The 27,700-nt window shown below is 39.6% G+C and overlaps 1 protein-coding gene across 3 annotated transcripts; it reads right to left on the bottom strand.

Annotated features, from left to right (window-relative positions):
- Positions 1 to 2,846: 2,846 nt before the first annotated feature.
- On the bottom strand, positions 2,847 to 27,571 carry LRRC8B (leucine rich repeat containing 8 VRAC subunit B). Of its 3 annotated transcripts, none has more exons than XM_061379344.1 (5): positions 27,271 to 27,571; positions 10,468 to 10,519; positions 9,044 to 9,142; positions 6,196 to 8,357; positions 2,847 to 5,206 (listed from the first exon to the last, which is right to left on the bottom strand). In XM_061379344.1, exons 4-5 carry the CDS (start codon positions 8,329 to 8,331, stop codon positions 4,934 to 4,936), a joined length of 2,409 nt encoding a protein of 802 aa, XP_061235328.1. In that variant the 5' UTR covers positions 8,332 to 8,357; positions 9,044 to 9,142; positions 10,468 to 10,519; positions 27,271 to 27,571; the 3' UTR covers positions 2,847 to 4,933. The 3 variants fall into 3 exon arrangements, with proteins under 3 accessions (XP_061235328.1, XP_061235326.1, XP_061235327.1); XM_061379342.1 differs by lacking the exon at positions 27,271 to 27,571 and adding an exon at positions 26,605 to 26,709; XM_061379343.1 differs by lacking the exons at positions 10,468 to 10,519; positions 27,271 to 27,571 and having other exon boundaries at positions 9,044 to 9,165.
- Between the last annotated feature and the right edge of the window lie 129 nt (positions 27,572 to 27,700).

Below are 27,700 nucleotides of genomic sequence, written 5' to 3'. Positions count from 1 at the left end.
GACCTATTTAACACCAAATATGCATTCAATACCTATATATGTGCATATATGCACATAACACATTATAGCCCATGTAAAAAGTTGTGACCATGTGATCACTTGGTTGCAATAACATACTATAAGGAAAAAAAAGGGCAGCCTACAATGATTACTTTGCAAACACATGCAAAGTTGCACCCTAAGCAATCGTCATAAGGGGAGATACTGCTCTTTGACCTGTTCTGCTACTGACTTTGGTACTTGCCAGACTGTACCAAACTAATTCAGCTTGTAATGCCAGCAGAAAATGAGTACAATCAAGTAGTGTTTCGCCAGGCTTTTGCCTGGGACCTCTCCCCTTTACTACTGCAGAAGGGTTAAACACCTTTAGCTATGATAAGAAACTTGACCAATAAATAAAAAAAAACAACAACAAAACACCGGCTTTTCATGCACAGCCTTATGCACATTTGCCTCTGAGCAAGACTGATTTAAAATCATCAGTTAACTCACTATTTCCTTGCAGGTTAGCTATGTTTTCAATGAAGATCAGCAAGTTATGTTCCTCCTTTTCCCTTTTTCATCCACGTAATAAAATTTAACCTTGACTTATGAGATTTGCAAATTGCAAGGCCAGTGTGAATGCAGTGATGGGCATTTCTACGTACCTCCTATTAGTTTCCATCCTTGCACACTTTTAAAATACTCATCACATTAGTTGCTTTGCAACATTTTTTGACATGAGTATTGGACCTGCAATACATCAGTATGAAAGCATGAAGGAGGGAAAAGGTTTATTCAGACTTTTATAAGTTCTATAAATTGTAGCAGTAGATTTATACATAGCATTCTTATAAGAGGTAAAAAGCAATAGCAAGTAATAAAAGTGCCTGTTTAACAGCATGCCCACAAGCACTATAGACTAATACTCTTTTACCCAGGTCCTGCCTAGCAGAGAGGACACTTGCACAAAGTTATAAAACCAGATTTTAAGTTACTAGAGGTTAGATAAAGACAGAACAGATATTCATGTAAATGAGGGAACAGAAGGAAGCAACAACACAAAGATGTAATAGTTCATTTACTAAACACACTAGAATGAGTTAATGCTTAAACCCTTTCAAATGCCAGTCCAGCCCTGGAGTGGGTTGCTAATTTCCCCTCCATCACCTATGTGTCCTAGCAATGGAGGACTGGGATAAACTCTTCACATAATGCCAGCATAGCAGCTTCTCCAGACACAGGAGTTCCCAAGACCTGGCTGTATCCTACAAGTATATAGGACTTCAGTGTCACTGCTTGCTTCTTCCTATCAGCTCACTACAATTCCTCCTGTTGCCACAGCCTACATTAGCTGTCAGCTCCATAACGACAGCCAGTAAAACGCACAGTCTCTGGATTCTCTCTGGTAAACACATTACTGTGCTTGCACATTTGAAGAACTCACACACCCAGCAAGGCCAAATAAAGCACAAGAGCTTGATTAATTTCTGATCTCTAGAAATACCCAAAGTTATGTAAAATCCTTGATATAAACAATCCATAATATGTCATATACTGCCCTCCTGCTTTCAGCATTTGAAGCCATGTATTTGCTAGTAGAATTCTTCAGTTGTTCCTATATTGTTCTCTATAATCCCAGCATTTACTAGCGTGGAAAGGGAAAAAGGGAAAGAGTCACTTATTAGAAGCAATTTCAGAATGAACTTCAGGTCATATTCTTGAAGATGGGAAGTGTACATACCCAGGAAGTTTGTTAGTATGATGTAAATCTACTGGTTACAAGAACAAATCATTAGAACTACAATAAGCTGCCATGAAAACAAAATACATGGATCTGCAGGAGCATGGAACATGGAAGATCTTTAAGAAGAATCACCTGCCTTATTTTACTAACACTCCCATCTCGGAACAGGTAAACCACAAGTAATTTGTTTTTAATTAATTATTTCATTTCATCTATAAGAAGAAAGAAACACAGTTCTGTTAAAACTCACTAGGAAAGTTCTTATTTCAAAAGATAAGAAGCTAGCACTTGAATACATAATGTCACTTGCACTTTGGGGGTTTTCCTTTATCTTTAAAACAGAGCTAAACCCAGGTTCCCAACCAGAGCTAGCAGGCTAGCACATCAGTGCAGACAGCCGGAAACAGACTTCTGAGTTTTGCATTAAATGCACCATCTCCTATGGAAAATAAAGAACAGTTCATATAATTTTAATGCCAAAAAATTTTAATTATTCAAAAGAAATGGTCATGATACGGAAGGTCACAATACAAAGTTCTTACACACAACACACACAAGTTGCAAAGCCTTTTGTTGATTGGAAGCAATTGTTTAATACAAAGACTAGATGCCAACAATACTTATCGTACAAAGCTTATGACAGTGAATTCATGTGTTGATTCTCTGAGATACCCCTCATTTCAAAGAAATATTGAATATTAAGGTTATGGCTGAAGTGAATTCAACAAATTCTGTTATATTTGTCTCTACCCTCAATTCTAAGCACTAGGATTGGACTTCATGGTACAAAACGGATTATAAAGGCACACTGTGGTTTGAAAGCAAGGCTAGAGACTCTAGTCTTTACACTTTCTGGGGTTTGTCTGGGTGTTTTATGAACACTCAAACATGCAGGAAAAAAAACAGCCCTTGAGGGGGTACAGAGTGAAAAAAAAAATTAAAGCTGCAAAAAAAGTGTAACCCATTTAATGTATAAAACAGTATTTACATTCTTACGTATTTCTTAGTGTTTCCTCCACTCCTTTAAGGTTGCACAATTTAGAAATGAAATACCTCTCTCCCAGTTATTTCTGTTATTTCACTGGCAGAACTAGCCCAAACTGCTCATTCAAGATCACTGTTCATCTACATCAGTTTTCTTGGTTATGGAAAAGGACTGGTGCACTGCTAAGCAGTGAAACTTTCTGACCAAGCCAGTTGCTTGCTTCTTTAACTTGTTGAATGCTGCTTCCCACTTTAGAGAAAAGCTTTAAAGCAAATGCTTAATTTTTTAAAAGTCACTAGGCTGCAAGTCTTGTGTGTCAAGTTCTGGCACAAAGCACTCTTCAGTGTTAAGTTACAAAGTCCTGACAGGCCTACTACAATTATTAACGACACTCTTGACACAGGGGTGCACACCAATGCACTCTGGTTTCATCTATCACAACTAGCTTTGTTTGTGAACCATGTCAATTCCTATGGAACTATTAAACAACTCAAGATTAGCTGAAAAAGTTTGGCAGAGCTACATATGGATGCTATAAAAGACTGTTCCAGCAACACAAGTCTGCACATAAACACTACTTACCAGTTTACACAGAACATTTCTAGAACTACATAAAACCACATTTTGGCTCCCTGAGAAGAAAAGTGCTCCAACTGTAAAGGTCTTTGGAATGCCATCAGTACAGTAAACACACATGCATCTCCTGCACTGCTACTGCAGAGACATCTCTTACTTTCATCTTGACCAGACTTGGTTTTGGTATTTGCATTCCAAGTAAACATTACTCTCCACAAGAGGGACACTGGGATGGGAGCAAGAGATGACTAAACGTAGTCTTAGTACTAAAACTGGTTTAACTATGATGATTTGATATTGCAAACTGGAATGCATATTTGATGAACACAGGCATTAAGAACACAGTTTACCTTATCTATTTAACCCACTATTGAGATAAATTTTGAAAACTTGTTACAAAAAGTCAAATATGTTTTTGGAAAGCATGCTTCCTTTTTTTTCCCCAGGAGCACCACCTATATTTTTTGTGAACATGCTTAAATATCATGAGTTAAGACTTCAATACAATAAAAGAGCGCACAGCAGAAAAATGAAGTCAGGAACCATTTTATTTCCATCCAGTTTTGCAAGTATTAAGGATGGCATAAGAGCTCATTCCATCACTATGATTTATGGAACTATATCCCTAGAAGAGGCAAAACTTATAGTGCTTTGTGGTTTCCCCTCCCAAGTATAAGCTGCATGACTATTTGGCTTAACTGTGTCTGTCACTAATATCAACTTTATTCATCCTCTCCCCAGACAGCAGAACACAGTAACTGGGTAGGGAGGACTGAGGCAGTCAGTAATGAGAAGTTATAAAATATGTTAAACAGCACATACACTACACTAACACCTGCGATGCTCACAACATACAGAAGACAATCCTGCAACTAGTTTGTGTTGTATTTGCCATCATTACCTATGAAGATCAGTACCGTAAGATTTGCTGTTTCATGCATGTGCACAACAGTTGTTGCAGATTCTTCTGATTCTTCCCAATTTCTAGGCAACAATTCTATTTGTATTTACTAGTTTTAAGACAAAATACTGAAACTGGTTTCAGGTGTTTTTGTCCAACTGGTTTTAACAGCATGATTCAAATGGCAACTTCCATAATAACAGAATTTATGCTCAGTACTTGTCGAAAGCTTTTAAAATTAAGGTATGTTGAAAAATTACTTTCAATATGACCCATGCAATTGAACTGCTCAAATAGTTGAAACTCTTAATTTAACATGTTCTAAGTTACTGAAGAGTGCATATTCCGAAACTAGTTCCAGACAGTTCTTAGACCTCATGTGGTAGAAGATGAAGCTGTTTAAAATTATCACTATCAACAGAAAAGAATTCCCATAGGAAAAAAGTATATACACCAGGCAATCAACTCCTCCATTTCAATATCAGCATAAACATTTAGTTATTTCAACCAGTAGAAGCCAACCAACAATTCGTATTTCAGATTTTTCAAACATATGATTACCTTTTAAAGGCTGCATTATTTTTTTTCTGAAGCTAAGTAAATTTGTCTTTTCCAATACAATCAACTCAGTTCAATGGATTTAAGTTTAAGACTGATTTGTAAACTGTTCTCTCTCACTTCACCTATGGAGCCCTTTGGATACACAGGCTTACAGACTGCAATGATGCAGAGTTCCAGGTTAAACTCAGCACTTATCTGAAGTTGCCTGCAAACGCTCTCTTACACGGGGTGGAAGTGTTTTTAACAACTGCTCTTCTACAATGAGACTATTCCTCTTTAAGAACTGACATTCTTCCAGTTCAGCAGGAAGTGATTCAAGATAGTTTCCAATGAGCTCTAATTGAACAAGATTCAGTAGCTGACCCACACAAGGGGACAAATTCATCAGACTGTTATTTCCCAGAAGAAGAAACTGCAGCTTTTTGCACTGAAATAATCCATCAGGCAGCATTTCAATCTAGAAAAAGAAAACAACAACAAAAAAACACATTAGAAGTTGCTAGTGTACATGCAGCTGCATGTTTTAACATTTCCCAGTTACATTTTAGGGTAAAAAAAAAAAACCCCAACCCTCAGTTTATGGAAGGATAAGGAATGGGAAGATTGTAATGTTTCTATCATTATGGGATAAATTGCTTGAGAACACTAGGATGGTTTTATACACCTGTTTCATTAAGACGCTTAGCTCTTGGCAGAAAACATAAGCATGGCAGAGGAAGCATATACATGTGTGCATACACGGAAGTGCGTACAAAACACATGCATGCACAGGTGGCAGGGGAAAAATAGGCTACTATTTCCTAAGAATCAGTTAATGAAGAAAAAAATACAGATTGTGAAGAGACATTAGAAGCTCCTGTGTTGTGAAACCTGTACCAGCAGTTATCTGCACAGTACAGTAGTAACTCCAGTCCATCCAAAACCAACCTCACCAGTGAAAAACCAATTACAAACCTCAAAAGAAGCCCTCAGTCACAAGCCTGGACCTGATACTTATGAGCCAGACTGCTCAGGACTGCTAATGAGGTTACAGCTATAATGATTTCCCTCTTCCCAGACAGCTGAGCTGCTCATCAACTAGCTGTTTATGCTCTACAGCTTTCATAGTAACAGACATTTCATAGTAACAATTGAACACTGTTCACTTCCATTAAAATACTACATAGGATAGACAGCTGCAGGGAAAGATTGTACAGGTTAGGATGACTACAGAAATCTATCTCTAGATTAGAGCCCTTAAGCTGCGACAGACCAGGGTAGTATTTAGCTTTGATGACACCAAAGTTATATTGATTAAACAAGCACCACCCCTTTTTCCAGCTTTACTAGGTTTACTTTAATCATGAACATCACAAAAGCATTTTGAAGCAGAGGCTGCTTCAGAAAAAAAAATATGGTAGGTTAAGTCAGTACCTGATTGAAGTAGGAATTCAAAGTTCTACTTACATGGTTTTTTGTCAATGCCAGATACTGCAGATTGGTCAGATAACCAATTTCTTCAGGGATGGAGGTTAGCTTATTATAGCTAAGATCCAAAGAGTGTAATTTTTTACAAAGAAAGAGCTGCAATGGAACATTTTTAATATTATTATAATTTAGATACAATTGTTCCAGGTTTGATAATGCACCAATCTGCACTGGGACATAGGAAATACTGTTGTGCCACAACTTTAAGCAAGAAAGGTTCTTAAGGTGTTGAAAACTAATTATTTCTTCCACTGTTCTGAGATTATTTTCTTTTAAGTCAATTTCGTGCAGATTGTTGAGGGTAAAAATGGAATGGGGAATGCGCTCTAAGTCGCAGCAGATTAATTCTAAGGTTCTCAGGTTAAGCAGCTTCTTCAGGTTATTTAGCACTATCAGTTTGTTCCCCTCATTGTTGATAGACAAGTGCTGTAAAGAAGGCAGAAGATCTGTAACCACTTGAGGTATACGGGAAAGGTTGTTTTTTAAGTGAATGGATCTCAGATTTTTTAGCCCCTGAAAGCTTTCGTTATATATGGAATTGTGATGATCTAGGGTGAAATATCCTGTTAAACATAATTCTTGCAGGTTTTTTAGATGAAAGACCCAAAATGGAATTCTTCCCATCTCACTAGATTTGAGGCGCAGTGTTTTCAGATTCTCTTCTAAAAAACTGACTGCTGGATAATCCATAGTTAGCGATGAGTGATAGACATTGAGTTCTTTGAGATTGACTAGTTGGGTCACAGCTGAAGGAAGTTTGGCTTCAGGAATAAGTTCCAGGCTTAGGACTTCAATTTCTGTCAGTTCAAAGACGCTGTCTGGAAGACCATTTAACATGAAAAGGTGGAGCTCAATCTTGTCTTGGGAATTTCTTACTAGTTTATTTTTCAGTTTTTCCACTGACCATTCATTGTTTAGATTGATCTGTTTCAGTTTGTTTTCACTCAAATCAGACAGGAATATTGAGAATCGTTGGGAATAAAGAGGATCATATTGATCTGCCAAGTGGAGAATGAATGCAAAGTCATTCTTTACATCAGGTATATCACTGTAATTACTTTTCTCTCTCAGCTTTTCAAAAGAGTATTGCTTAAGTGAACTTCTCAACATCCACCACAAACTGTAAGTACAAGTTAAGCCATAGAAGATCACTAAAACAACATAAAATGAAGCCAAAACTTTAAAAATCTCTGCTAGGGAATAAACACACTGGTACCTTTTGTAGCCTGTGAAGGCTTGAACATTGACTACACAATCAATTTCAAGTGTAATAAATGATAAATAGTAGGGGACATAAATTACTATTATTACAAATACAATGACTTTCACTATAATCTGTTTCATATACACTGTATATATGACATCCTTCTCTTCAACATGTACTCTGAATTTCTTCACTTTTTCAAATATAGCTTTAGCTTGCTCCCCTTCTTTTTTGTCAAGAACACTTGAAGAATTTTCTCTTCCCGTTGGTTCCAAGCCAGGTTGGGAATATGGCAGGGACTGCCTGCTGGCCCCTATATCTACTGAACTCCCAGGCGGTGAAATAGCTGCTTTTGATTTGGCTATCGGCAACTTCCTCACAGACTGCTCAGCAACTGTTTCTGAGAGGGCACGCGTTGTCCATGGAGAATCAAAACACTTCTGAAGAATGGCTACAAAGTGCTCAAGCCTGGAACTTGTACTAGGGTAGTAAAGCCAAAAATTACTGCAAGCTGCAAAAATAAAGGTATGCAGAAGCACTAGGTATGGAAAAAACTTGGCAAACCAGTGAAGCTCTCTCTCATAACATACTGCATCAATATAGGAATACTGCTGCCGATGGAGATCGTTCTGGATTTTAAGAGGGATGATTATCTGTGCTGTAGAGCTAGCTGACATGTTAAGGTTGGCTTTAACTAAATCCCAAGGCACGGCACAATGATTGTCAAATTCTAGCTTGCAAGGAAGACAACACAACACTCTGGTTTGAGTAAGCTGGAGAGCCCCAGCGAGTACAGCAACTAGCAGCATTATCATGGTGAGGTAATACCAGAAGACATCCCACCATGGTTTTAGTATGTGGTAGGATGACTGGGCATCTGCTAAGTATTTGAGTTCTGTAAGCGTGATCATGACTTTCACCTGTGAGAGAACAGCAGCTGGTAGAGGGAAAAAAAAAGAAAGAAAAGACATTCTTAGAGAATTGATAAAGCCAATTTTTGTCACCATTAAACACTTGAAGCTTGTTCCTGTTTCCCCAGTTTGAAATGGGTAATATTTGCCCTAGCATCCAGAGCATAGCAAAAGGATCCAAGAACTGCTGGCACCTAACTCTAGCCATCACCTTATTTATTTTAAGGAAAGTTACTTGGAATGCAAAGGTGTAAATGAAGAGTGAACACAGCAGAGATCAGGAGAAAATGTATTCTGACCAAACATTTGGGTGCTCTTCAGAAACACAAGCAGGTGTAAGTTAAGGAAGTGTCTGTCACATTATCAGCAGCCCTTCAGCAGCATCCTAAACATATAGCAAAAGCGATTTCTTATTTAAGAATCCCAAAAATCAAATCAATATATTAACATGATGGCTCTTGTAATTTAGAATTTTCTACTAGATTAAATCATGCTACCCAATTAAAGAAGAACGCACAAAAATTCCCACAAAACCAGTTTTGCTTTATACAGTCTTACATATAATTCCCATCTTCTCTCATCAAGAGCATTAAGCATACTGACAGAATGCAAGTGAAGCTAACCCAACCTGTTATTTTCCAATATTGCCATATATATATATATATAAATGACACACCTAACCCCCAGCAGCATAGGTTTTATTCATACTTACTTTACTAATTAAAGAGAATAAATACTCAGCACTGCTCAGTCAGGAGGTCTACACCTTTTAAAATTCCTTGGACATGCCATCTTTACATTTGTCTTCATTCTGGATGGAGAAAACATTTAATATACTTCACTTTTAATTGCTTCACCTAAATAAAGGGCAAACATTTCAGCTTTCATTTGAACTGCTGCCTTGTTGCAGGATGTAGCAAAGCTCTGCTACAGCTACATGAAATGGAACAAAACATACTCAAGAGGTGATTACGTAGAATGAGATGTCAAAGTTCTGCACAGTCACATCAACATGAAACCCAGCAAACTGCCTACAGCAAGTCCTGTTTCAACAGCGAAGTAATCCCTTTTTTTTCCCTGCCAAATAACTATTGAAAATAAGATTTGCAACATGCAGTACTTCATGAAATAGAAGTCAGTTGTAATTTTGATATACCAAGGTTTGGCAGAAAGCCAAGGTTCTCAAAAACAGAGGCCCTGAAACAAATCAACAAACCATCCAGTGTCAATGGCAATACCACAGACACTAACGGCTTTGGAGAAAACATCCTAGAAATTTTGTTAAGCATTACAGATACAAAGGAATGGGGATGTTCTGTGTTAATCACAGAATCATTTAAGTTAGAAATTACCTTTAAGATTGAGCCCAACTGTTAACCCTGCACTGCCAAGCCCACCACTAGCCCATGTCCATGAGTGCCACATCTAAACATCTTTTAAACACCTCTAGGGATGGTGACTCTACCACTTCACTGGTCTGGATGTTCCAATGCTCAACAACCTTTTTGGCGAGACATTTTTCCTAATATCCAATCTAAACCTTCCCTGGAGCAATTTGAGGCCATTTCCTCTTCTCCTATCCTTTGTTACCTGAGAGAAGAGACTTACACCTCACTACAACCTCCTTTTGAGCAGTTCTAGAGAGCAGTAAGGTTTTCCCTCTGCCTCCTCTTCTCCAGGCTAAACCCCAGCCCAACCAGCTCCTCCTCACAGGACTTGTTCTCTAGACCGACCCTTCACCAACTTTGCTGAACGCACTCCAGCACATTGTCTCTCTTGTAATGAGGGGCTCAGAACTGAACACGGAATTGCAGGTGTGGTCTCACCAGTTCCCAGTACAAGGGGACAATCATTTCCCTCGTTCTGCTGAACACACTATTTCTGGTACAAGCCAGGTCGCTACTGGCTTTTTTGGCCACCTGGGCACGAGTTGGCTCTTGTTAATAATAGAAAGATACTGGACATTTCAATTCCAAACAGAACTGGGAAGCTCTTATAAAAAGACAAACAACAGCTGAACTAAGGCAGAATCTTATTCTTACTCCACATTCACATTCGAAGGGAGAAGAATGGCTGAAAATAAGTTAACCCTTCTTGCACTGACAAGGCTACTTTAAACAGAATGTAGAAACTTACCAGGCCCACTCAAAGGAAAGCAGCTGAAGGACAGGATGGTTGCAGTGTACTTCTAGAGAGAAAAGAAATTGTCATCAGATCATTAAATATATGGACTCCAATGACTTATTAAAACAATGGTTCATTACTCCTCCCCACAGCAGTGTTTAAAAGGTCGAACATTTGATGAGAAAAAAATTAATCTAACTAGATTCACAAGAACTAGGTAGAATAATTTAAGCTATAAACCATCAAATCAATCACTTGTTCACCATCTGAAAACTGCTTCTCCTGAAGTATTGGCCCTTGTTATTGTCCCATTTCTAAGCACTAAAAGATATTTAAGACCAACAGTTTTTGCACTTATGTGAAGTTACTAACCCTACAACTGAGATGCTCTAACCATAGCTAAGAAATAACAATTTCTTAAATCACTTCAGCTCAACTTGCAAAACCTATAATTACCTTAAAATGAGTTCTTTCAGTATAATTCTTTGGGGTTTGTATATAAATTCATAGGTGTAAAAGCACAATAACTTACTAAACACACTCAAACTAAGGCATTCATTCTGCAGTGTCTGGATCATGTCTTGACTGAAGCCAAACATGCTTGATTTGAATACAGACAGAAAATTCAAAAGCATTTTTTCAATTTCCAGCCTAAAATTAAACCCACTCAACTCTTCTCACTCCAACTTTGTTACAAAAATGAAAAGATTTGAGACCCTCTTGAATTACCAAGAACAGGCTGAGAAACAAGTATGTTGAATAATTCAGAGGTCAAAAGATACAAAGAACATTATTTTTAGCAAAGAAAATTATATTTGAGAAGTCAAAATGATCACTGAAGTGGCTGAGAGTTTAAATGAGTGTGAAAGGTGTAATTAGCATGAGGATGGGAGCAATTATTTTCCTGACAAACAAGTAAACCTCAGCAGGGATTTGGAAAGATACTAGCATTGTAAGAATATATTTTCTGTAACTAAGTGCATATTAGAGAAAGCTACAGGTAACAGTAATGCACATATCTACTTTTACACAAAGAACATCACTCTCCTGGTAACAGGCTTATTATAGGGACTAAGTAAAAGGAGCTTATGAGGTACAGAGTATGAGGTATGAATATGAAGTACAGAATTCAGAGTACAAGAAACTGGTTAATGCTGTTTGATGAAGTATTTTCTCTAAAACTCACAGAAAGAAGACAGAACTTAAGCCAACTCTATTAAAGACCTATTTGTATACTTGAGAGTATGTACAACCCAATAGACCTTCTTCAAGCAATGCCATAATGCTCAAACAAAGAAGTGGTTTGTTTTTACAAAAAGGCTGAGGGCTTTTAGAGAATGTAAGGTCTGTTTCTATCAAATGCTTGCTTTCTCACCTCCCTGACTTGAACTGGAAAGTAGTTAGCTCCCCTCAGAAAAGACCAGCTACATTCTTGCTGCATTTTTAGATACTTTCCAGTAGAAAGTATCACAGTATTAAGTGTTTAAATACTTGAACTCTGGTCTTGCTCATGAACGATGCCTTTTTGAAACCTTCCAATGAAGTACATGTATTCATTACAATTCTATGTATATTAAATATCAGAGACATCCACAGTACATACAAGTGTAATAAAAATATGAATTATTAATGATAAGTTTGCTAAAGACAGCTTACTTTCAAATCCTATCTGTATGCCAAGGGGGACTAACCAAATGGAATAATGCTCAAGTGTAATGGGTATGAGAAATCTCATCTGCAGCAGCTTTCAACCCATATCAAAGCCATAAAAGCTTTTCAAAGTGGCCTAATTCAATTGGCAATCTTTCTTAGAAGATGAGAGACAGACATTATAGCCCCAGGCTAAGTGATGACTTCAGGAGAGTTAACCCAGACCAGTACTGGGATGCAGGCCAGAAAAGTAAGGTAACACAGACCACTAATATCTAGGCAATTTTTAGTTGCTTCAAGACTGATGAATCTGATCAATAGAAACCTATCAAAAAATATGAATGAAAGGTTACCATTTTGAAAAACATTATGTATAAGCGTCAGACACTGCACCACATTGTCCTCAGGCATCAAAAGGTTACTTAACATCACATTACCCTGTCATTTGGTCACTGCTTCTGTAACTTTAAGCACATTTAGTTAGGGATGGCTCTGAAGCAAGGGAAGTGCTTTGCTTCTCCTCCCCAGAGAATAACGGGCTGCAGAAAGCCAACACCTGACAAGAAGCTTTGGTTTATTTTTAAGGCTATGCTGGTTTTGTTGATTGAGTATTCAGCTGGTGTTTCTGACACATTAAGTAAATCAAAATAGACTTATACAACTAAAGCATACCTTGACAGGTATTCCAGTGGTGTTATTCCAGCAGCATGACATGCTTTTCAATTGAGATAAGAAATGCTGACATCCTAAGTAAATGCCTGTTTTAACAACTTCCTACCTAAAGTGATTCCTAAACTTCAGTACCAACTTAGCTTCTAGCTAGTTTAGATGTATCCCTTTTTCTTCCAAAAATTAGGGTGCAAAATGAAATTCAATAATAAACTAGACAGGCAATCAGTTTTACTCAATGGACCATTCTGAGAGTCTCCTATGGGATTTCTAATACCTGCTTATGGTCTCATTCACAGCCTGAATCTCCACTTGCAAATAAACACTCATAAACATTCCCAAAGGAAAAAAGTAACAAGCTTTACTTCCCCACACATTCATCATCCAAAACACAACTTTACTGGCTAAAACTTCCCATTCTATCAGCATATTGCCATTTCCTTTTTCACATGTCCCCTAAACAACAAAAAGCCACATACTGCAAGAGTTCAGGGGCAGGTCTGGTGTCATGAAGGTGTCAGTCATGAAGGTGTCAGTCATGAAGGTGTCAGTCATGAAGGTGTCAGTCATGAAGGTAGCTGTCATGAAGGTAGCTGTCATGAAGGTGTCAGTCATGAAGGTGTCAGTCATGAAGGTGTCAGTCATGAAGGTGTCAGTCATGAAGGTGTCAGTCATGAAGGTGTCAGTCATGAAGGTGTCAGTCATGAAGGTGTCAGTCATGAAGGTGTCAGTCATGAAGGTGTCAGTCATGAAGGTAGCTGTCATGAAGGTAGCTGTCATGAAGGTAGCTGTCATGAAGGTAGCTGTCATGAAGGTAGCTGTCATGAAGGTAGCTGTCATGAAGGTAGCTGTCATGAAGGTAGCTGTCATGAAGGTAGCTGTCATGAAGGTAGCTGTCATGAAGGTAGCTGTCATGAAGGTAGCTGTCATGAAGGTAGCTGTCATGAAGGTAGCTGTCATGAAGGTAGCTGTCATGAAGGTAGCTGTCATGAAGGTAGCTGTCATGAAGGTAGCTGTCATGAAGGTAGCTGTCATGAAGGTAGCTGTCATGAAGGTAGCTGTCATGAAGGTAGCTGTCATGAAGGTAGCTGTCATGAGGTAGCTGTCATGAAGGTAGCTGTCATGAAGGTAGCTGTCATGAAGGTAGCTGTCATGAAGGTAGCTGTCATGAAGGTAGCTGTCATGAAGGTAGCTGTCATGAAGGTAGCTGTCATGAAGGTAGCTGTCATGAAGGTAGCTGTCATGAAGGTAGCTGTCATGAAGGTAGCTGTCATGAAGGTAGCTGTCATGAAGGTAGCTGTCATGAAGGTAGCTGTCATGAAGGTAGCTGTCATGAAGGTAGCTGTCATGAAGGTAGCTGTCATGAAGGTAGCTGTCATGAAGGTAGCTGTCATGAAGGTAGCTGTCATGAAGGTAGCTGTCATGAAGGTAGCTGTCATGAAGGTAGCTGTCATGAAGGTAGCTGTCATGAAGGTAGCTGTCATGAAGGTAGCTGTCATGAAGGTAGCTGTCATGAAGGTAGCTGTCATGAAGGTAGCTGTCATGAAGGTAGCTGTCATGAAGGTAGCTGTCATGAAGGTAGCTGTCATGAAGGTAGCTGTCATGAAGGTAGTCATGAAGGTAGCTGTCATAAGTAGCTGTCATGAAGGTAGCTGTCAAAACTGTCATGAAGGTAGCTGTCATGAAGGTAGCTGTCATGAAGGTAGCTGTCATAAGTAGCTGTCATGAAGGTAGCTGTCATGAAGGTAGCTGTCATGAAGGTAGCTGTCATGAAGGTAGCTGTCATGAAGGTAGCTGTCATGAAGGTAGCTGTCATGAAGGTAGCTGTCATGAAGGTAGCTGTCATGAAACCAAGGTAGCTGTCATGAAGGTAGCTGTCATGAAGGTAGCTGTCATGAAGGTAGCTGTCATGAAGGAGCTGTCATGAAGGTAGCTGTCATGAAGGTAGCTGTCATGAAGGTAGCTGTCATGAAGGAGCGTCATGAAGGTAGCTGTCATGAAGGTAGCTGTCATGAAGGTAGCTGTCATGAAGGTAGCGTCATGAAGGTAGCTGTCATGAAGGTAGCTGTCATGAAGGTAGCTGTCATGAAGGTAGCTGTCATGAAGGTAGCTGTCATGAAGGTAGCTGTCATGAAGGTGTCATGAAGGTGTCATGAAGGTGTCATGAAGGTGTCATGAAGGTGTCATGAAGGTGTCATGAAGGTGTCATGAAGGTGTCATGAAGGTGTCATGAAGGTGTCATGAAGGTGTCATGAAGGTGTCATGAAGGTGTCATGAAGGTGTCATGAAGGTGTCATGAAGGTGTCATGAAGGTGTCATGAAGGTGTCATGAAGGTGTCATGAAGGTGTCATGAAGGTGTCATGAAGGTGTCATGAAGGTGTCATGAAGGTGTCATGAAGGTGTCATGAAGGTGTCATGAAGGTGTCATGAAGGTGTCATGAAGGTGTCATGAAGGTGTCATGAAGGTGTCATGAAGGTGTCATGAAGGTGTCATGAAGGTGTCATGAAGGTGTCATGAAGGTGTCATGAAGGTGTCATGAAGGTGTCATGAAGGTGTCATGAAGGTGTCATGAAGGTGTCATGAAGGTGTCATGAAGGTGTCATGAAGGTGTCATGAAGGTGTCATGAAGGTGTCATGAAGGTGTCATGAAGGTGTCAAATGTCATGAAGGTGTCAAATGTCATGAAGGTGTCATGTCATGAAGGTGTCATGTCATGAAGGTGTCATGTCATGAAGGTGTCAAATGTCATGAAGGTGTCATGAAGGTGTCATGAAGGTGTCATGAAGGTGTCATGAAGGTGTCATGAAGGTGTCATGAAGGTGTCATGAAGGTGTCATGAAGGTGTCATGAAGGTGTCATGAAGGTGTCATGAAGATGTCATGAAGATGTCATGAAGATGTCATGAAGATGTCATGAAGATGTCATGAAGATGTCATGAAGATGTCATGAAGATTGATAACTTCGTATACTCTTAACAGATGTGCTTAGATGACTGCATCTCCTTTTTTTAAGCTTCCTATTGACAAATAATAGACTACTCAATTCAAGTGCTACTTTGATATATGGTCTTTCAGAATGTGTACCTTGACCACTTGTATGCACATGCACATTCAGTGGTAGGATCTTTTTGACAGGGATTGTATTTTTGGCTCTGTATTCCATTGAATGCAGAACAACACACAAACAAGATTAGAGAAAGCTTCTTCTTCAGTTCCTTTTAAAGGTCACAGGAGATAACTGAAACATGTATAAGTGATTACCATTTTGTATTTAGAATAAACACAAAGACATACCCATACTTTACAGTAACTAGCATATTCCTCAGCACAGGATGCTCAAGACCACTAGCACTGTTACACATTTTCCATATCAACCCTTCAAACAACTAAAGGCTATAATTACAACTAGAGACAATCTCAACCACTAGTGTTTGGATTAACTGGAGGCCTTGCCTGCCTTAAACACTTGCTCTCAAGCCAGTCCCACTGAACATAAGATGTGGGATGGTAATAGCAAAGTCTTTGTGCTGTTTAAGAAGCAGCCCTTGCTCTCTGGAGAGGTCTGCCTGCATAAAGCTTTTTAGCCCAATAATTTGTAGGAAAACTTTTGTAAAAATATTTTTACCTTAAAATTTAATAAATCAGGCTATACTTTCACTGTATATGGGGTACTCTGCTAGTCTTGCAAAATTAAGCAACTACTACCCAGCTCTACCACTACTGTACCTACAGCAAGCTGAGAAAAAGAGAGTACAACATGGCAAGTGTGTTTCAGTTTCCTCAGCTACCCAAAAGCTTGAACATTCCTAGGTTCAACAGAGAAGGCCTCAGAGTAGATGGAAAAAAAGACTTCTTGAAGGCAGCTTCATCTAAACTCAGAATACCCATCTTTATTTTATTAGTTCCTTTCTCTGGTACACTTAATGCAAGAGAAATACTTAATCTTGCAGTCTAACCTAAATTGAAAATAAACTTCACTCCAATTCGATTTGCTTCACAAGCTCAAGACCTTCTCTTGCAATAGCTCAAGACCTTCTCTTGCAATCAGACTGTGCAGGATTAAATATGCTATGTTATATATTTCTATACCATACCTGCAACATCCAGATAGGACCACTATCTTCCTCGAGGATACTGAGTTAACGTCTCATTAAATACCATCAATATGCAAGTATTAAGCCTTTTCTCTATTAAAGGAAGGCCAATAAAGAATTAAACATTGCTAGTAATGTCTGTCACTGGTCAAACACTCACTAGGGAGATGGATCATCTTCAAACATTCCAGTTGCACAGGCAGTTAGAATTACATACCCATACGTCACATAATATTGAATCCCATCAGCAAGGTCTGCCCCAGTACATGAAGTTACTTGAGCCTCATTCTTAGTAAGTTGGTGGGAGGGAGAAACCAAGTCAGCTATTTTAAGGGTTAAACTCTGTAAATAAACTTGTATTAAAAGACATGTATTTAAAGGTATGGTAAATGTACTTTTAATTTCACATTAGTACAGCCTGGAGAGCAATTTTAAATACTAATTCATATCCAGGCATATATAGGCTGGTAAAAGTACTTTCTTCAGACTTCTCAAGTTAAGGTGCTAAGGGTGGCGTTCTAGCTAAAAGAGGTCACAATCTATGCTCCTATGAAGGCCTGTATTAGCAACAAAAATACTCAGTTTAAACCCAAGTTTGAGACCAAATAGACAGGGAGTCAAGCAGTTTACAGAACAAAATCAAAACACCCCAAACCACTGAAAAACAAGAATGAAGAAAAACTGGTAAGTTCATACAAACCTAAATTTCCAAACAAGTAAGTTTCACAGTTAAAGAGGGAAGCAACCTCATGATAAAAACCAAACCCTGGTGAAAAAAAAATGGTAGCCCAGCTTTGTCTTGCACTTAATTGTGTCAACACAACTGATCTCTTTGAAAGCAAGCTGTCTACTTACTGGGCAAATATCACTGAAGTTATAGTTCTGGTGCTTTCTAAGATCCTTACCAAACCAAACCAAATCCAGGCTTGGAATCAAAACTCTGTACTTCTAGCAAGCAATAGTTTGCATAGCTTTAGTGCCCAAGCACAATTTTCAACTCAAGGACACATTTAAAACAAAAATATAGAAGTCTGTATCAGGTAATGGTAGAAATATGGCAGAGGAAAGAATCAAACTACACAGACAGGTTTTATAATGCTGTGGTCTCCTCTTTCCTTGAGGACACATAAGGATAAATCTGTAGGCAAGCTATAGGGTCCTTGCCAGACTGTGGGTCCTTTAAGCATATTATATTTGAAGTTAAAATAATTATGTTAAATTTAAGAGCTGTATTAGCATCTAAAATACTGATTCCAGTAAATACCAAAACAAGCACCCGTTTTAAAGAGGGTGCTTTGTATTGGTTATACAAAGAATCCCAAAAGTAAATTCACTTAGTGGCATATTTTGCTTCTCTAGTATTTAACTAATAATTTCATTAATTTAATTTGTATTCTCACTGAAAACCCTAGCATGTTTTTAGAACATTTTTTAATTTGCTCCATTAATTTACATGTCTTCAAACATCTGTGCATCTCACATTATTTCACTTGAAAAAGGAAAATATAAATAGAAGATGACCACCAAAACTCCACATTGGTATTACCCACTAAAAAATAGCTCTGGTATCACAAGCTTGGCAATTCCTAAAGAAACACAGCAAAGAACTTTAACAGATTTTTAAAAAGACCAAACAAAAAACAAAACAAAACCAAACTGTAGAGAGTTCCATAAGGCTTTTTTTTAATAAAAAAAAATTAAAAAAAGGAAAAAAAAAATAAGAGTATGACTAACTGTACTAGTTCTGCCTAGAAGAACATAGCACATTGAGGTATTAGTGATCAACTCTGGCTAGTTAACAGGCTCAGGCCTGTGCTGGGCAGATCTCTTGGCCAGAGGCTAAGCTGAGCCATCTGGTAACAGAGAAGTCTACAGGCAGCTCCCACTTGGTATGAGTCAAACACCACCTGCATGTCCTTGCCTTTATTAAGAAGTGGAGCAAGAAGTTCTCCTATGAACATCTTTCCTGGTTGACAGTAAAAATGATGCACAGACTTGCTTGCTTATAAGAAAGCCTTCCCATCACTAAGGCCGGCATCTTGTGCAGCACAAGGATCAAAAGCTCATTTGGTGCTACACAACTCATGTTCCCAGCTTCTAAAGGGATGTACGATTATCTACACTGTTCTCTTAATAATGTCAAATCCAATAAGAAGCATTCTAAATTACACTGTAGAGAGTCTGAGGACCTTTCTTACAGAGACCATCATGGACCAGCACCTCTCATGCAGAACACAAACCATATAGATGGTCTTCTAGGAGGTCACTTCTGAAATTCTCATGAACTAAAAAAAAGGGCCCAAAACCACTAAATCAAAGAACATGTCCCAAAAATCTTTTATATGGCACTATACAGTCTGATCACATCTCAGCCATTTTCAACACAAAGGTTAGTATTTAAAGTGAAGCACTATCTTCTGTCAGCCTCCTTTCCCCCTTTTTTTCTGGCCCCATAAGACTTTCAAGTAAACAAAAACCTTCAGTACCGAATAACAAATAGGAGAATGACATGCATTCCTACTACTTCTAACATTTCTAAGAGCCCAAAGAGCTGCATTTTTAAGCATGGCCCACAGTGTGCCATGCATTTAGGGTGCCCACAATGAAGCACACTATTTAATGCAAGTAAGTCAGTTCATGTAAAGTCTCAAAAAAGAGTCATAGGTACACAAACAGAATCAGCACCTAAGTAGTACAGGAGACTTACTAATGAACCTGAAGCCAAGCACATTCAAAGCACACATCAGTTACCTCCTCATAGACAAACCTACTTTTTCTTTAAGTGAAGTGCTAATTGATTTGTGAAATAGGATTGAGAGAGCACTGAAATACTAGACTATATTATCCACAGCAATGTACTTAATATCACCCCAGAACCACACAAGCTACCATAGACCCAACAAACTTACAATCATTAACTTCACATGTAGTTAATGAAACAAGTAGTTACAAATCCATTTGCGTTTTTCCTTAAAAAAAAAACAAAAACAAAACCAAAACCAAACCAAAAACCCTCCCACAACTGATTTTTTAAAATCAGTATGGCAACACTGAAGACAGAAATGGTACACCAATACTATTAGCAGTCCTCCCTTTCAAGTTGCAAAGAAATCTCAAAAGTAAGTTCAGAGCATTAAGTATGAAAAATGTCTCCTTGGTTCTTCACCTGTTCTTCCTCAAGCAAGGAAGACTACATGACTACACCAAAAGCTATCTTAAAAGGTCTAGACTGGGTCTGCTACCTGTGGCATGCTCTAGGTCTTACAGCTCTCCCAGAAATCATCTTGTGTAAGAGTACATCAAGTCCTTCATCCCACTGCTAACATGGCTAACAGGGTCAGATACCTTCCAACTGCATGAAATAAGATTTTCAAGCTCACTTACATCTCCTTTTTATTCCCATAACCACATTCTTCAGTTCCTCATGATGAGAAATATGAATACATACCCATAAGGCAATGGTATCAACAGTATCCCTTGTACCCCTCCAGCACTCTAAAGGAAGCCTCAATGGTATATATTTAATTTTGCATACCAAGATAAATGTTACAACAGAAAATTTTTACCTCCTTAGTTTCCAGCAGTCAGACAGATAGTCACAATCCCCATTCATTGTGCTGCTATGCTCAGGATATCAGAAAGCAAAGCAGAGGAAGATAACACTGCAGAATATTCACAACTTCAATACTACAAGATCTTTCTACCAGCAGATTCTTCAGTTATAATATAGCTTGTATATTCAGTCTTCACGAGCAGTAGTAGTACAAGAGAGCCAGAAGCATAGGGCAGTTTAAATTTTATAGAAGAAGACCCTCTTTCCTTTGGAAAAGGCAGGGAATTGCTCATACATGCTCTTCTCTTTTCAGTCTGCTTTGCAATGAAGTCATAAATGCCCAAAATAACTCCTGTAACCTCACTGGAAACAAGTCAGAAATAAGGAAATCTCAGAAGGAGAAGCCCTGGACTATGTCCACACACCTGAACTACCTCTGAATTAATTTCTCAAGGAGCACAGGGAGAGCTGCAGAACAAGTGAGTAGACCATAAATCCTGCTCAGGTCAGGTAAGCATTTGGGTCAATTCTGTAGTCCAAAGGCTATCAGGAAGCTATAACTAGGCTATCAACATAATTCATGTCATACCATACACACTGATATATTAACCAAAGCATGTTAATATTCCAATTGGATCCTTCTAGATAAAGGTCCTATAAGGAATTCAACAGCACTACATTTAGAGATGGAAGGGGGGAACACTCTTCCTCCCATAGGAAGTCCTGCTAGTTTTCCAGGGAGCAGAGTACCCAAATCCAATTTAGACATTCAGTACCTCCATTCTACATTATTTTCATAGCCTAAACACTGCTTTCTAACACAGTAACAATACCCAACTCAGTTAATAACGGTATTTATCTCTGACAGCTGAAGAGCTCTATGCAAGTGATTTTATTTCTCTCTACCTCAAATTCCTCAACTGTGAAGTCATGGTAATGGTTCTTCTATTCTTCATAAAGTATTTAAATGACAACATTATAGAGTAATACCACTTCTTACTAGATGATCAGAGGCTATTCTGGATTGTACTACACATACTATTCCTTTTCTGCATAATGGGCAGACAGTTATCACCTTTGACTGTTCTCAGAAATACATGGATTTGTATTTATACTCCTTGTTCTAGCTGGAATAATTCTGATGTTTCTAAAATATGAACTGTTATCTAATACAGTAAGTTAAAATCCCAACATTCAGGCTAAAAAGGAAACTGATGGGTTTTCAGTATTTATAGACTACCAAGACCAAACAGTGCCCTATCAGGATAATAGATGTTGAGAACAGAAACATCACCTGAGGTCACAAATCAAAAATATATACTAAATACACTCTGTCTCTGCAAGATAATTATTACCATGCACAAATACAGCTACAAGATTTAAAAACAGTCAAAAAACAGTGGTTTGGTTTTAGGTTTTCCTGATGCTGCATAAGTTTCTTGAAGAACAATCCAGAAGGCAGGCTTATTAAGTCCACAGACAAGAATTTAACTGCATCTATGAAAAAAAACAATTATCAGGGCAGTAATAAAAACCACATCTGATTCCACTCTATTAGTCCTGACGTTGGAAAGCTGAGTCAACTTTCAGCAGTGGCTCATATCTCTTCTCAGAAGCAGCAGCTTTTTATCTTGTTTGAGAGGATAGTTACTCTTGAAAGCCACCCTGACAAGCTGAAACACTAGATTCTAGGTGTTCGGTCTAGATATCCAAGAGAAAATAATGAGACTAGGCAAGTTTCAAGTTACATCTGATTCAAACTCAGGCATTCTTTTTGCATAAAGGCTCTCCCGAAACTCATCTTGTTACCTTTTTTGGTAATCTCCCCACCCCAAAGTAAAAAAACTTGTGAAACTCCACAGTCAAATACAAACTCACCTGCAATGGAAATAGCATCAGGTTTACTAAACCTCTGGCAGGGAGCATGCTGTCTGCACAATTACCTCAATCTCTTAAGTATCTTCCTGTTCATATTACTCTATATTACATATTGGTTAACTTGATAAAGCAACCAGCTACATCTTACATCTTAATAAATTTGTCCTTTAGTCCTTTCGTTTTCACATTGCACATGCTGTATAACTGCATGTGTACAAATGACTTATCAATGCCTAAACATATCTCTACAGTTTGAGAGCTCCACAGATGCACAAGATCACAAAAGCAGCATCATGCTTATCAGAAGCATCTCCTAGAACAATGCTAGGCTTCAGAACCCTGCACAAGTGATCAGACCTGAATGCTACAGTAAGCCTACAGTAATCCTGCTTTGCTTCCTGAGCAAACACAAACTTAGCAACTGTGTTTGTGCTTTATACTTCCATCAAGCCCAAGTATGCTGCACAACAGGGTCCTCTGATGCACAAAGTTTGCTTTGAGTGGGGTGTCTAAGGAAACCTAACAATGGTTAAGATTTTTTCAAATAGCAATACTAAAAAAAAAACAACCACTTCTTGGTATGAAGCCAAGTTTAACAACTTCAAAAACAAGAGTTAAAGGTTTCACCATCACCTGAATCAGTTAAGAACTGTGAAATAAAAATACCCCAGCCCCATATTTGTAAGAAACTTACTAATAGTTTGAAGCAAAGCAGCCACTACTTTCAACAACTCCAGTTCAGTAAAGCACTTGAGTATTGACACATCCCATCTGACTTCAATTCATCAATGTTTGGGTGCTTTCCTGACTTTGAATCAGTGTCATTGCAAAGGTAGTATTTAAACAACGTTAATGTTTAATAAAAATAAACAAACAAGAACTTGGAAAACAGTTCTCTACTGCAAAGGCACTGGCAAAGTAATAATTATTTTCACACGTCCATTGGCATGGGTTGGAAGAGAGAGTTTATCTTGTTGATAACTTAAACACAGCCTAGAAACAGTTTAGTGTTAAAACTTTTCAACTTGTCCTCTGTTCTTCAAATATTTTAGATTGCACGACAATACACATCATGGTTCTGCTTTCATTCAAATGGAAAAATTAGTTCAAAGGATAACTATTTTAGGATTAGAGTCTAAATTTGCAGTTCTTAAATTCAAGCCTAGTCAAACTTTTGCATGCAGGTGAACTTTGGCTACCAGAAAACACGTGAATAAATATCCAACAACCAATATATCAATAAACATCCAACTAAGTACTCATAAAAGAGCAATATTCTCCCTAGAGAGCTAAGGCAATGAAGTCAGGGAAATCAGGGGTTACATTTCCTGGGGTTTTAAGTGAGAGCTTTAAAATCAATGCCACTTTAATTAAGCCTCAGTAACTACATGACCATAGTTTAGTAGCTGACGTATCACAGAACTGAAACTTTTTAAACAAAAACCACATATGGAACAAAAACCACAACTCAGACTAGTATCTCCCAAAGAAACAAAGCATTTATTACAATGTCTCAAGACTACTAACAATTAGTAACAGATTGTGTTACTGCCATATTCTTTATTGGTATCACTGGATGCCTTACTAGCATTGTTAAACCTTTCAGTTTGTCACAATCAACTAAATTCTCAATTTCAGTATAAAGAATTGCATTCCAGCTCACAGTAGCAGAACATATTGATAAATCAAGCACTTTTGATGGAAATGCACTCACATAATTAAATTCAGGGTGCAAAGACCATTCTGAAACAGAACAGCACCACTGAGAATCAAATTGAAGATACTCCATGAGAGTTTTCTCCATTATTCCCTTCTGATTGTTGAAAAGCCCTAGAATCCTCTTGGGTCTAAATCAGAGGAGGGTGTGCCAGCACGATACCCCAAACCTCATTTGCAACAGCTTTCTTGAGGGCTGAATCATCTACCTTCTTTCCAATGTACTACACCACTAGAAAGTATAGATTTAAACTTACTGATACAAACAGTCAAATAATTGGGGAAACTATTCATAAGTATTATGAAACTTCAGTTCAATATTAAATTACAGTTTGATTTCAACTAGCTAGAAATTTATCCAGAACTAGTTCGTAGCACACTACAAGTCTTGGGGAAAAGAGTGACCAAAGCCAAGCATAACTACAATAAACTGAAGCTCACTTACTAAGTCTGGCAAAACTCCAAATTGCATGTATACACAAGGTACTGCATCCAAATAAGAAGTTTAGTTATTAACAGGTTAAGACCACATGACTCATAACAACCTTTCTGCATTAATGAGTATGACTGCCCACATGGCAGTGATAGGGTTAATAAAACACAAGCCGCAGCCTCTCAGCTACAATTACCAGCTATCACTAAGCAGTTACAAGTCCCTGATGTGTCCTGCTGAACTCAATCCATACAGAACACAAGCATGTATCAGACAAGTCATACCATAGCTTGTCACCAGATAAGAATAAAAGCATGTTTTAATTAATTATCAGCAAATTAATAATAGCTATATACTGCTAAACCAATGTATACACCAGTTAAACATCAAAATGACAGCATATTTAAGTATTAGAATATTAATTCCACTTTACATTCCTCACCCTGCTACATGGCTACCCACAGTATATGAACCAACTATCTTCATAACCCCAGCACAGACTTCTAACTTATCTTTAAAAAGAGTGCAAAATCAGCTGGCAGAGCAGCACTATTTGTGAATAACTGTTATGAGGACGCCTACAGGAAAGACAGAGCCCACAGGTTAGCACATGGAATACAGACAACAGTGTGAAACATTTAGATAGGCAACAGAAAGATCAGTGTAAATCACACATTATCCCCTTAGTCACATAAAATAACCTTTTCTAATCTTGGCCGAGCAAAGCTTGGTGGCTTTAGCAGTAGGTTATGGTAAACTGAAGTAAATTACTAGGGTCTTGGTCTCTTTTGCTACCTGTAGCACATCAGCAGAGCAGGCACAGTAGCAGCTAAAGCAACACAAGATTTCCTCCTTCACCCCCTCTAAAAATCCATTATAAAAATACTATTTTGCCAATGACACTGCTCTACCAAGTTCATTTTACAATGCTCAAATACTAAGGGACCAACAATGATAGCATTGTTGGTCCCTCTCTAAGACTTAACATTCTTCCATCAACTTCAAAGAGCAGCTGTATTGGTGCCTTGCAAGGAAAAAAAAAAACCATCAGTTTTCTCTTTCTCCCCATAAGAATCCTATTTTCTTGAAAAAGGAAAAAAAATAAGAGTGAGACCAGCAACACTCTTCTCTCAAGAGTGCAAGGGAACAAGCACGTTAATACTTCATATGAATGCTACCAAAGTTAGTTACTTTACACTAATGTAAAATTCAGTAGAATGTAAAAATATGCTAATATAAACTCTGATAAACATTCTGTTATCTAGCTACACAGAATACTTTAAACACCAGAGGAAACACTTAAGAAAGCTTGCTCCCTATCCCAACTCTTGGTTCTCTACTACAGTAATTCTCCTTTCTGCTCCATTTCACATCCCTTGCCCTGCCCAGCAGCACAGATACTAAAGAAAAACACTGCCCAGGGTAAATTCTCTATTCCCCACACAGACAGCTGAGCTACACAGAGTGAGAAAAACACACACAATATTACTTAAACAACACAAATTCTATGATTGATATACTATGAGATTTCAATACTTGAGCCATGTGGGCTTTTTCCCTTCCCTCCTCTTGAGGGTTTAAGAGCTCCCACAAGATAGATCAGTAAGCCCTGATTGTTGCCTTCTCTGTTAGGAAAGTACATGAAGAAGAACTCTGAGACCCAAGGAAATAATTGGTGCCTTACTTTATCACTTCAGCAAACAGACAAGGAAAGCTGGGTGTCAGCAGGACATGTCAAATACTTGAAAATACAAGCGACCACATAGCTCCGAACTTAATCAAGCACTACCTCAAAGGAATTGTCTTAAGTGACCATACTAGGTGCCAATTCAAACACTTCATCTGATCAGGACAATGAATGACAATCCACGTATAAAATTAAGCTTTAGGGAAGTCCACTTCAATCAATCCTACAGAACCAGTCAATCACAGTATTAACCACAAATTCTTAACTGATGCCAGGAAATAGCCTCAATCTCACCACAGAATAGACCAGCACACAATAAGCCTTGCATCACTGAAACAACTCAGCTAGGATACAAGTAAAAGCCACCATGCAAGAAACCCCTTGCTGCAAGATCAGTCTCGCTGGGGAAAAGAAGCGCATTGACAAGAGAGAAGAAAGGAGAAGGACAAAGAGGATAATGCTTCTTACTTGACACACAGTCCTGCCAGGCCTCAGCACTGAGTTTTAAGTCTTTCTTTCCCTTTCAAAGAAGTTGGGACTTGGCACCCACCTGCCCTTTGCTCGAGGGCAGATACCGCTGCCACACCGGGGACCGAGAGTGGCAGCTGCAGCCCGGCCTCTCCGAGAGCAGTGAGGAAGGAGGAAGCCCCAGAGGACCTGTGGCGCCCCGGGTCACTTGAGGACACGTGTAAATGTCGGTTACGCAAATCAGAGAACGGTTTTCTGCCGAGCCCCACCCGCGCGGGAGCCGAGCGGAGCGGGGCGGCCGCCAGGCCCCGGGGCAGGCACAGGCTCGCTCCGGCGAACCGCGGGGAGGCGGGCAGGTGAGCGGCCCCGCTGCGGAGCGCCGCCGAGTGAAGGGGCGGCCGCCGCGCAGGCTCACCGGGCCGCCGGGCAGGGCGGCGGACAGCGCCGGGCGCCTCACAGGCCGGCACCCCCTTCCTTCCTTCCCTCCCGCAGGCGGAAGGGAGCACCCCGGCCCCTTACCGAGGCAAGAAAACCGGTGGACGGTCTCTCGGCGGCGGTGAGAGCCAATAGCGCTCTGCCCTCAGGAGAGCCCAGCTCCGCTCCGTCCCGCCCGCCGCTTCATGCCGGGGAGCGGGCACCTGTCCGCAGCGGCCGACCCTCGCTTACCTGGCCGCGCGGCTTGCCCGCCCTTCCGCCCAGCGCGGTGCAGTCACCAGCCCGCTAGCTTGCTCGCTCCGTCCGCGAGGGAGCCGGCAGCGCGGCGCGAGGTACCGGCTCCAACCGGCACTTCTCGGGTCCCGCCCCACCGCCACCGTCACGTTACCGGCCGCGCCAGCCAATGGGCCGCTGCCGGCGAAACCGCTGACAGGCCGCGGGGCGGGCGCTGCGGCGGACAACAGCGGCCCGCCCGGCACCGCTGCTGTGCCCCCAGTCAGACCGACAGCCCCCCGGTGAGGGTGGCGGCACTGGCACCGGCACCGGCACCGGCACCAGAACCTAACCAAACGGAGCCGCTCGGAAGCGGGGAGGAGGTGGAAGGCATGAGAAAGCCGCTACCGTCAGCGGTTACAAAGTACACACGAGGAAGGCGCAGCTG

This window comes from Neopsephotus bourkii, unplaced genomic scaffold (assembly GCF_033783945.1).
Source record: "Neopsephotus bourkii isolate Nb327-2 ecotype Australia unplaced genomic scaffold, CSIRO-AGI_Nbou_v1 NB_1768, whole genome shotgun sequence".
Classification (NCBI taxonomy): Eukaryota; Metazoa; Chordata; class Aves; order Psittaciformes; family Psittacidae; genus Neopsephotus; species Neopsephotus bourkii.
This window is presented reverse-complemented; position numbering and strand designations above follow the sequence as displayed.